At 42.7% G+C, this 10,996-nt stretch overlaps 1 protein-coding gene across 1 annotated transcript; it reads right to left on the bottom strand.

Annotated features, from left to right (window-relative positions):
• Window positions 1–476: 476 nt before the first annotated feature.
• Window positions 477–3,427, bottom strand: LOC125493969 (uncharacterized). Its single transcript, XM_048637447.2, has 4 exons — window positions 2,107–3,427; window positions 1,899–2,029; window positions 1,397–1,825; window positions 477–1,311 (listed from the first exon to the last, which is right to left on the bottom strand). The coding sequence occupies exons 1-4, from the start codon at window positions 3,170–3,172 to the stop codon at window positions 1,252–1,254; spliced, it is 1,686 nt and encodes a 561-aa protein (XP_048493404.2). The 5' UTR covers window positions 3,173–3,427; the 3' UTR covers window positions 477–1,251.
• Window positions 3,428–10,996: the final 7,569 nt, after the last annotated feature.

The raw sequence follows: 10,996 nt of genomic DNA, 5'->3' as shown, positions 1-10,996 counted from the left end.
ATCTCAAAGGGAAGTTGGGGGCAAAATGGGACGGCCCCTACAAGGTTACAGAGGTTCTCAAACCAGGGACATTCCGACTCGAATCTCCCGAAGGGGTCCCCCTGGCTCGACCTTGGAACCTAGACAACCTCAAAAAATACTATGTATAATTTCTTTTGTTACTTGCAATAGGGGCATATTGTAAAACCAGCGCTACCTGGTCGGATTTAGCTAGCAAATTCGAATGTAAATCGGACTTAGCCAGTCCATGTAACTCGGACTTAGCCAGTCCATATATCAAGTCGGGTTTTTACCCCAGAAATAAAAAGACTTAGCCAGTCTTATTATTTTGAAACGTTGTAAACAAGACTTAACCAGTCCATTGTATGTTGTATGTTGTGATATTGCAAATAACAAAAGAATAGATTGCATAATAAAACAACAAGTAAAGTTGCAAAATAATAGTTGTATTCCATTGATCAAAGTTGCAAAACACAACCAAAAGTTTGCAAAAAAAACATGGAGGAAAGCAAAAAATACAAAATGCCTTAAATTACAAAAAGCTCCATCGGAGAGGCCACTAGCTAAGTAGGCTAAGAAGAGAGTAATATCCCAAGGCATCTGGGTGGAGGGGTCGGCCGCAGGTTGCTCAACAGCAGGTTGCTTGGCAGCGATCTCTGGCTGAGGCGGCCCGGTGCTTCCGCCTTCTTCGGCAGCTTCTTCATCATCGTCATCATCCTCATCATCCGAGCTCGCCTCCTCGACCATCTTTGTTCGAATTACGGCTGCCTCGGCCTCAGCCAGCTCCTGATAGCGGGACCAGACCGAGTTCCAGTCCGCTGAAGGGCAGGAGTCGGCCAGGGCGACCCTGAGCTTAGTAAGGGCCTCGTCTTCACCCATCTTGTGGGAGGATTGGCTCACGTCGGCACAAAAGTCGGTACAGGCATCAGAGGCCTGCCATGCCGTGAACCCCTCCTCCTGGGATTCCTTCAGCTGGGCCTCGGCCGTAGCGAGCTTGAATTTGACCCTGTCCAAGTCGCCTTGGATCCGAGTCACTTTGGCCTCAACGGCAGCCTTAGCCGACTCAGAATTGCCTTTGGGCATTGTTAAGTTGGCCCTCTCCACCTTCCACTCCTCTTGCTCTTTCTGCCAGGCCTCCTCGCCCTTCCGGATTTTGTCCTCAGCCTCGTCCAGTTTGAGCTCGGCCAAGCGCTTACCCTCCTCGGCTTGATAGAGCTTGTCAAAGTGCGTCCGAGCCGCATCTTTCAGCTCCTAGACCTCTTGGACCAAAGCAAGCCGGTCCTCGGCCACCTTGGTCATTCGGATAGAGAACTGTTAAGAAGAAAGCTAGTTCGGAGGTGGAGGTTGAGAGATAAAAGGCAAAGTAAAAGGGGCAAAGTAAAACAAATTTACTTACGTCCATCCAGGAGCGAAAAAGCTCGCTCGACTCATTCCTCCCATTGACCTTGTTGATGTGATCTCGGTCGGTCTGGGTACACAGGATCTCCAAGGCATCAGAAATCCTCTTCTTCTTGTCCGTCTTGGACATTTGAGTAAAGGGAATGGGCGCCTTAGACAGAGTCTGCTCAACCAAGGAGGGGTGGGAGGACGCCGGCACATACCCCAGACTCCGGACCGGTTCAAAATCGGAAGGGTGAACCGAGACATGAGTGTCACCCTCTCCGGAAGTTGGTCGAGGACTGTTTACCTCGACCGAAGGCTCCTTCCTAGCCTTCTTCGCGGAAGCCTCCTTCTCGGCCCGGGCCTTGGCCAAAGCCTTCTCGGTCAGCTCGACCCTCACCTCGTCCCGTTCCTTACGCTTCTTCGGCTTAGGGTTGGACGGGTCCTAGAAAAATCTAAAAGTTGGTAAGATTATGAAATGTAAGCCCCGAGCCAAGTCGGATGGAAGGAATGCATACCTTTGGCTTAGAGGGTTTGTTGATTTTGTTGGCCTTCATCTCGGCCCTGATCCGAGCAGCTTTCAAAGCAGCAGATGTCAATTGCTCGGCCATTTCTTGGTCGGTTTCCTTAATGAATGCTAGAGAAGCTTCTGCAAAAGGAAAAAGACAAGTTAGAAGGATATAGTAAATAAAGACAAGTTAACCGGACCCCCTTTTGCCGAATTACCCTTGGGAAAGGCCGGGCTCAGACCGAACGCCGCCAGAAAGTGCTCGTTCTTAAAAAGTTTGCAGCTCGGGAGCCAGTTCTCCGCTACAAAAACTTCGCCGCCATCCACTATCTTGGCCTCCAATTGCATATAAATAGCAGCCACAACCTCCTCATCGGATAGCTCGGGCACCTTGAAGTTCAAGCAATGGTTTGGGTCGGCCGATGGAGGTACGGTTGGGATGCCCCACTCTCCCCCATGGTAGACAAAGGCGAACCCTCGGCGAAACCCCTTTTGAGAAGTGGGAAGGTCAAGGACGGTTCGGTAGCCTCGCCGAGCCTGGAAGCACCACCAACCAGGACCATGATCCCCGGCTGGCATTTCGAACAATTTGTACATGTGGCGCCAGAGAGTGAGGGTCGGCCTAACGCTGATAAGGTCACAGATTACCTGGACAGCCAAAATTCCACCCCAAGAGTTCGGAGAAAGCTGACCCAGACACAAATTGTAGGCGTTCAATAAGTCCTTCTCGAACTGGGTCAGCGGGAACCTCAAGCCCATCTCCATGGCTTTGTAGTAGAAGGCAGTGCATCCGGGTGGTGGAGTCAGAATAGTGTGGCTGGCATCGGGTCGGACCAGCAAATAGGGGTCCTTTATTTGAAACTTGGCCGCTTGGCCTCGGGCATCCTCTACCAGGGCTTTTATTAATGACGGAAGGGGGAACTTCGCTCCCGGTCCGCCTTTGGGATCTATTTCTGGATACACGAGCCGCCCGGACGTCGAAGCCTCGCCTTCTTCTCCCGGCATAATTATCCTAACTACACCATCAGATAAATATTTGTCTAAGTAACTCCTCGAAGAGGGATAGGCCAGGGACACCTCCCAGGGTAGAGGGATGGCACCCTCGGCCTCCTCCTCCTCGGCTTGCGAAGGAGTACTCGGGAGGGAAAGCGCCTCAGGCACAGCCGAGGGATCGGGGCAACTTATTAAAGTTGACACCAATACCATGCCCATACCCCTCACCTCCTCGGCTAAATTATAAGGAGGTGAAGGAGGAGGTGTCACTGACTCGGACGAGCTCCCCATTATTTATCAACAGAAGGGGGTCGGCCGAATTTATTGAAAGAAAGAGAGAAAAAGTTAGCGAAAAAACAAAACAAAAGCGTACCTGGTCGGACGAAGAATATGGAGCCCGGACTTAGAGAGAGAAAGAGCTCTGAAGTAGAAAGAGAGAGAGAGCAGAAATCTCAAATTTTAGAGAGAAAGAGAAATGAGGATATGGAAAAATCTCTCTCTCCTCTCCCTATTTATAAGCAAAGTTCCTTGGGTTCTGTGTCCTGCGTCAAAACTTGGACCGGGACCTGCTGTTTCACCCCCTTAACGGGCCTCTCAGAGGGCCCAAAACTGGTGGAAGGTTCAGCCTTAAAGAAGGCGAAGAGTCGCGAAAGGTCATAAATGACCGGAAGTTGAATCGTCACCATGTTTTCAAGCACCCCAATAATCCACTGTTGCCACTTGGCATTTCGGGTTTAAAGAAACTGTTGAGTTCACCAGCTCAAGATTACCAGTTCATCAGCTCAAGGTTACCAGCTCAGTCACTTCAGCCAGTGGTCCAAGATCTTTGGCACCGGCTCGGACAAGCATGGGGCTCATTGGCCCCTCATCCGAGCCGCGTCCAACCGACTCGGCCCAAGGAGGTTTTCCTCTTTGGTTGAGTAAATCTCCTAAGTCCCAGATTGACTTAGCGAGAGAAGGCACCGGCTCGGACAAGCATGGGGCTCATTGGCCCCTCATCTGAGCCGCGTCCAACCAACTCGGCCCAAGGAGGTTTTCCTCTTTGGTTGAGTAAATCTCCTAAGTCCCAGATTGACTTAGCGAGAGAAGGCACCGGCTCGGACAAGCATGGGTCTCATTGCCCCTCATCCGAGCCGCGTCCAACCAACTCGGTCAAAGGAGGTTTTCCTCTTTGGTTGAGTAAATCTCCTAAGTCCCAGATTGACTTAGCGAGAGAAGGCACCGGCTCGGACAAGCATGGGGCTCATTGGCCCCTCATCCGAGCCGCGTCCAACCAACTCGGCCCAAGGAGGTTTTCCTCTTTGGTTGAGTAAATCTCCTAAGTCCCAGATTGACTCAGCGAGAGAAGGCATCGGCTCGGATGAGCATGGGGCTCATTGGCCCCTCATCCGAGCCGCGTCCAACCAATTCGGCCCAAGGGGGCTCCCCTCTTGGGTTGAGTAAAATTTCCCAAGTCACGAATTCAGTTAGCAAGAAGCAACACCGGCTCGGACAAGCATGGGGATCATTGGCCCCTCATCCGAGTCATGCATAAGCAATTTTCCTCATTTCCTCAAGGAGACCGGGTCGGCACATGCGTCGCCTCTCCTCAAGGAGACCGGGTCAGCACATGCGTCACCTCTCCTCAAGGAGACCGGGTCGGCACATGCCTACCCCTCTCCCAAGGAGACCGGGTCGGCACACGCCTCCCCTCTCCTCATGTAGACTGGGTCGGCACCTGCCTCCCCTCTCCTCAAGGAGGGGTCGGCACCTGCCTCCCCTCTCCTCAAGGAGACCGGGTCGGCACCTGCCTCCCCTCTCCTCAAGGAGACCGGGTCGGTCTGGACTCAGGACTATCTAGGTTCCGCCACGAACGGGAGACGCTTCAGCAAGGCCTCGATCCTCCCCATTCCTGGCGTGGGGCTAATTGTTTGGGCTTATTTTCCCTGATTAAGCCAGCAAGGGGTAATCCAAGCCCAACAAGAGCCTCAAGCCCCCAGGGGCCCACCTGTGGTAGTACCTTCCAGCTGTCAATGCATTCCAGCTGGCCTACAGCTGGGATATCCCAAGCACTATAAATACTCAACCCCCTCATCAATGAGAAGGTATTGAATTCTTACCTAACAAACCAGAGCATCTCTCTCTAGACTTTATCTCTCTAGCTTGATCACTGACTTGAGCGTCGGAGAGGCGATCCCGGAACCACCTCCGGGGCAGTCTAACCTTTACTTTTGCAGGATCCCGGCGTACGGACTTTTGACTTAGGACATACAGATCTGACCCGGTATTCCCTTAGCAAAGGAGTTAGCACCCTTAATTTCTAGACAGAAACACCATCCATTTTTCATCCTGAAGAAGACTTCGTAGAACTTTTCATACTTGTTCCTCCGGAGTGATGATCTATCCTAGATATTCAAGTTCATTAATGATGTTGGAGAACCTTGTGAGCATCTCTTGAACAGACTCCTTAGGCTTCATTTGAATAGCTCATATTTGTGCATGAGCATATGTCAATCTTTGATCTCTTGACTTCGTTTGTTCCTTCGTGAGTAACTTGAATAAGTTCCCACATTTGCTTGGCTGATTTGCATCCCATGATTCGATTGTGTTCATGGGGACTAAGACCACAGTGGAGAATCTTTCTGGCCAAGTTATTCATCTCCATCTTGTCAAAGTCATCTTTATCATATTTGGAGAGTGGCTTGGGGATTTCTTCACCTTTTTCATTTTTCTCTGTGACTTCGAAGTTACCAATCTCTATTACTCTCCAAACTTGATAATTTTCGGCCTTGATAAATATTTCCATACGATTCTTCCAGTATGGATAATACTTGCCATTAAACATTGGTGGACGCTGAGTTGAGTAACCTTCTTCCAATCTTTCTCCTGATGTGTTCATCGTTTCCAGGAACTAGCTCCTCAGTGTTAACTGATTTTGGAGGAACTAGGCTCTGATACCAATTGTTAGTCTTGGACGAACACTTAAGCAACTACAAGAGGGGGGGGGGTGAATTGTAGTTGGAGAGATTTTCAAACTTTTTGCGGAAATAAATGAATGATTGAATAAGAAAGAAATAATTGCATGCAATAAGAAAGAACTAGGAACACGAGATTTTTACAAGGAAAACTTCCTAGGCCCAATAGGAAGAAAAAACCTTGACCACGAGGGATTTTGACTCAATTCTCTTTAATAACTTTTAGGCCAAAAGACTCTCTTTTGTACAACCTATATTCGGACCAACTCTGGTCCTCTAGGAACTGGTTCCCTGTCAGCCTGTTCCCCCTGAACAGTTGACTTCTCCCTTGACTTCACTCGAAGACTTTTCTCTTTCTCTCTTCTCTTTCTCTTTCTCTTTCTCTTTTTCTCTCAAAATGATTACAGACTTAGATTCACTCAACCCAATCTATAATACATCAATTTCTAAGAAGAAAACCGAATGTACTTTCACTAAGAATATTACATAAAATTCTGAAAGTATATTCAATAAGATCATTACAAAACTCTATTTGTAGAGACCTTTCTTTTGGAGTTCTTCTCCACGATCTTCTCCAAGATCTTCTCCATAATCACACGTAGCTTCAGCCACTTCTCCACAATATGTCCGTTGTGATAATTCCGTTGGCAGTTGGGCTTCCTTAAACTTAGCCACTTCTGCACGTTCACACGCCTTATAAATAGATTAGTTGTTCTGGTTCCTAAAATGTAGGAACTACCTCAACGATCTATTTTTAAGCGCATGCTTAGGTTAGTGTTTGGCGGCTCCTAGATTGTAGGAAAAATAAACATGCTGCACATACTAACTAAACAAAATATTATGAAAACTTAATATATTAAATTTGTCACATCCATAATATTAACCGAATATCACAAATAAGATATTAACAACTTAATCTTGATTAAACTCCTAATCAATTCATCATAAGTTATTTAACATATTATTCGTAAAGTCTAAATAAATAAACTAATTAAAACTAAAAGAATAAATCTAACAAAATGAAATAAACAAAACATGAGAAATAAATCTAAACACATGAAATTACTTCTAACATAATAAACTAAAAACCCGACTTAATAAACTAAAATCATGTAAACTTTAATTATATGTCATTATCAAAATAGTGAAATAACAAAAATCTTGTATTCAAGAGTGAGTAAGAAAAAGAGAAAGAGAAGAGATAAAGAGAAGACTTCTAGTGAAGTCAAGTAAGGATAGTCATGTGTTCAGGGGGAACAAGGTGACTGGGAACTAGTTCCTTCCTAAAGAATTGAGGAAGAGAACCTTGTTAAAAGGATGTTCATGTGTTCTTCCTTCTTGCCATTTCTCTTTATTAGCTTTCAAATTAGTTTATCCGCAAAAAGTTTGAAAATTTCCCCAACTATAATTCAATCCCCTCTTGTAGTTGATCTAGTGTTTATACTAGACTAAGAGTTGCCTACGTATCCATGATGGAACCAAGCTAGTTGTAGCTCTTAATATTTTAATTGGTAGCCGAACATTTTGATTTGGAGCTATTTGCAATTAATTAGGCATTGTTTTGGATGAGGTCTTTGGCAAGGGTGGATAATGATGTAGGTTTGGTTTGTTTTAAAGCGGTCGGTTTTGAGGGTGAAATTTCCTATGTATCTTTAGCAGAATCAGACCATTCATAGTTCAAGTTGATGAATGAGAAGATGCCCTGACTTTTACCTAAGTTGGTCTTTTAGGTTTTCGACCTAGCAGGTGTTGGTATGTCTTTTGTGGTTTATTAGGATGTGATATGCATGGTTATGAGAAGGTTAATCAGAGGTATTATTTGGCTTGTAAAGATCTTTGGTTGTTAAGGTCATGGCCGATTAGCTAAAGTGTTGGGTTGAAAGTTAAAGGTTTTGAAGGAAATTGTAACACCCCCAAAATCCATACACATCTAAACTACGTCCCATCGACTTTCGTAGTGTTACCGCCGCGGTGAAACGTAAGGCTAATTGGAATGAAACATTATTATGAAAACTAAACTGCAGCGGATTTAAAATGTTAACTACAACTCGGGAATCATCATTAAGCCCTTTGATCATACGGAACCTTCCGGCTACTTGAGTTATCAAAAATTCATAAGGACACTATTATCGTCACAGTAGGCCTGCGTAGGAGTGTAGAACAAGTCCCACACTCCCCCATTGTTCATTACTTGTAGGGAGTCCGACTACAAGTTTATTGCCAAAATCCTTTCTTAGTATTATCCGTTCACATAACATTAAACATTATGTAATCATTTAATGTTCTTTCTTAGATACATTGCTCAAATCCTTAGTTCTTGTGACATCCTTGCTACACAATAATTCAAAGGCTTCCAATCCAATACATTTCATGCTTGTGATACGATAGAATTACGCATTTCAATAATAATGCAATCCAATTCACAAGTCATACAATCAGGAAGTACATACAGATTTCCAATCCATTTCATGCTAGCAAACAATCTCATCAGTCATAATCATACAATCATGATTCTAGGTTCCAATGAAATAATTCATAACCTAGCATGATACTAACATATCCAACTGAAATAGTACGTGTACGTATCTTGTAACGAAGAATTTTCGCCGACTATTTAATTAATGATCATCTTTGTCATATCGTACATCGTCCATAGTCATGATTCATAATCGTAATCCATAGTAGTTATCCATTTTATTCTTCGTATTCATAATCGCATTAAGTCGATAGTTACAATCCATAATTATAGTCCATACTTATAAATTTTATAAGCACATAATTAAGTAATCAAATCTTTTTACACTAACGGGATCTATGTTTAGACGGACATCAGAGATTACCTTGTGACGCGTGGCTAAAAGTTAAGTTTACGGACGGGTCATCACTCTTGATATTCCTCGTCTATGCAATCAGAGTCTACAATAGATATTAATGAGATCTAAGTTAGTTACCTAAATAACCCCTTTTTATATATAAAAAACAATTAAAATAATTCAAATAACTTAAAGAAATTTATAATGATTTTAACAGATTTATAATTCAAAGTTTATGGTTTTTAAATTATTTATGAAATCATATTTAAGTACTCAAAAATTACTTCAACTTAATTTTCATTAACTTAAACAATTAAATATAGAAAACTAACTTTATTATACTTCTTACTTTGTTTTAGAAAATTAAGAATTATTTCAAGTTATAAGAGACTAAGTTAATTAATCTAAAATATACCAACTTAATAACATAAGGTAATTTAGGAAAGTTATTGATTTTTTTATAAAGAAAAAGATAAACTAATAAAAGTTAATAAAACTAAAAAGAAAAGGGAAAAAAGTTTCACTGGTTCTAAGAACTAGTTTCATAAAAAAAAAAGAAAAAAAAAGAGGAAGAAAAAAAATCAGGGGAGTTATTAATTAGGGAGAAAGTGAGGGAGATTGGTGTTGGTGGTCTATGGCGTGCGGCGATGAAGGCTGAGGCGGGGACGGGCAGTGGTTCAATGATGACTGGGCACTAGTCAAGGCGGCAACAGGGGTGCTGTGATGAGGAGGAGTATTTGGTTGGATGCGACTCACAACGAGGTTCAGGCGAGAGGGGGAGTTGGTTGGGTATGCGAGGAGGGGAATTACGCCACTAGTTGGCGGTTGTTGTGGGGTTCGAAGGGACAGCAAGGCTATAGAGGAAGGGTTGGACTGCGAGTTTCTAGGTGGTTTGATGGTGTCGCGCAGCGAAGACTCAGGTGGAGTCGGGGGTTTTCAGATGGTTCGAGTGATGGTTGATGGCAGTTTAGAGAAAACAAAGAGTGGTGTTAATGGTGGGTTGCAATTCTATATTTAATATTTCAAAACAAAAATCAGAAATTGAGAGAGAAAAGAAGAAGGTTGAAGCAAACCATGGAACTTTGGATTGCAATTTATGGAGCAAATTTTTTGGATTTGTAGAGCTTAGTCAACCTCCATTAATGGAGTAAGTATAGTGAGGTATAGTGAAGTAAGGTGTTTGAGGTTTACTTTTGATTGATTTTGCTCCTAAAATTCGGGATTTGTGGATTGAGTTTCAAACTCTATTGAATAGAGTTGCTGAATTTGTTGAAAAAATTGTTCCTTTGCTGCTGTTGATCATACATGAGAAGGAAGGAAGGTGGTGATGAAGATCATGTTTTCCTCCTTTCTTTTTTCTTTTTCTTGTTTTTGTTTTAGCGTTTCCTTTTTCTTTTTGGGTAAAATTACACATGGGCTATGGACTTGACATTGGGCATATATGTATTGCTAATATGGATGGACAATAGTTTGTATTAGAATGCCCACAGCCAAGTAAATATCTCAGTTACCATAATTAATACTTAAAATATTTAGAAATAATGAAAATGAATAATTAGTTTATTTAAATAAATTAAATTTCAATAAACTCATTAAATAATTCATAATTATCAAATATAACAAAATTATTAGAAAAATAAATTTAAGTGGAAATAATATTAAACCTTAATAAATAATAAAATATGCTCTGAAAATTCGGGCCATTACATCTACTCATCCTTAAAAATAAAGTTCTTCCTCGAACTTTAAAGTTACATGTTTAATATTAACAAAATAGTAGTTGTGCGCTCTGTTAGTATTATATTCGGTCCCCCTTAACGAGTTTCGTTTCCGAAACTCGATAATCGTACCTAGGAAAAGAGTTCAGGATAACGCTTTTTCATGTCATCTTCAGTTTTCCAAGTTGCTTCATCGGTTTGTTGATTAGACCATAAAACTTTGACTAACTTTATTGCCTTATTTCGGATGTTTCTCATTTTAGAATCAAGGATTCTAACAGGACGTCTTCAAAGATGAGGGTCGCATCTAGTTCAATGGTTTCGGGTTGGATAACATGGGAGGGGCCAGAAAATATTTACGCTGCTAAAGATCTCCTATATATGGCGCAATAACGAACCAGAAAAAAACAACAATTTCCCAGATTTATTTGTATTATTTTATAAGGAAGTTTATTTCAGTTTATTGCTCTTCAAGCTATTATTCTTGTAATACTTTTCAAGTGTGGGTTGAGATAACAAAAATCTTGTATTCAAGAGTGAGAAAGAGAAAGAGAAAGAGAAGAGAAAGAGAAAGAGAAAGAGAAAGAGAAAGAGAAAGAGAAGAGAGAAAGAGAAGATTCTAGTGAAGTC

This window comes from Beta vulgaris, chromosome 5 (genome assembly GCF_026745355.1).
Source record: "Beta vulgaris subsp. vulgaris cultivar EL10 chromosome 5, EL10.2, whole genome shotgun sequence".
NCBI classification, from domain to species: Eukaryota; Viridiplantae; Streptophyta; class Magnoliopsida; order Caryophyllales; family Amaranthaceae; genus Beta; species Beta vulgaris.
Note: the sequence above shows the minus strand (reverse complement) of the source record. Positions and strands in the feature narration are given on the sequence as shown.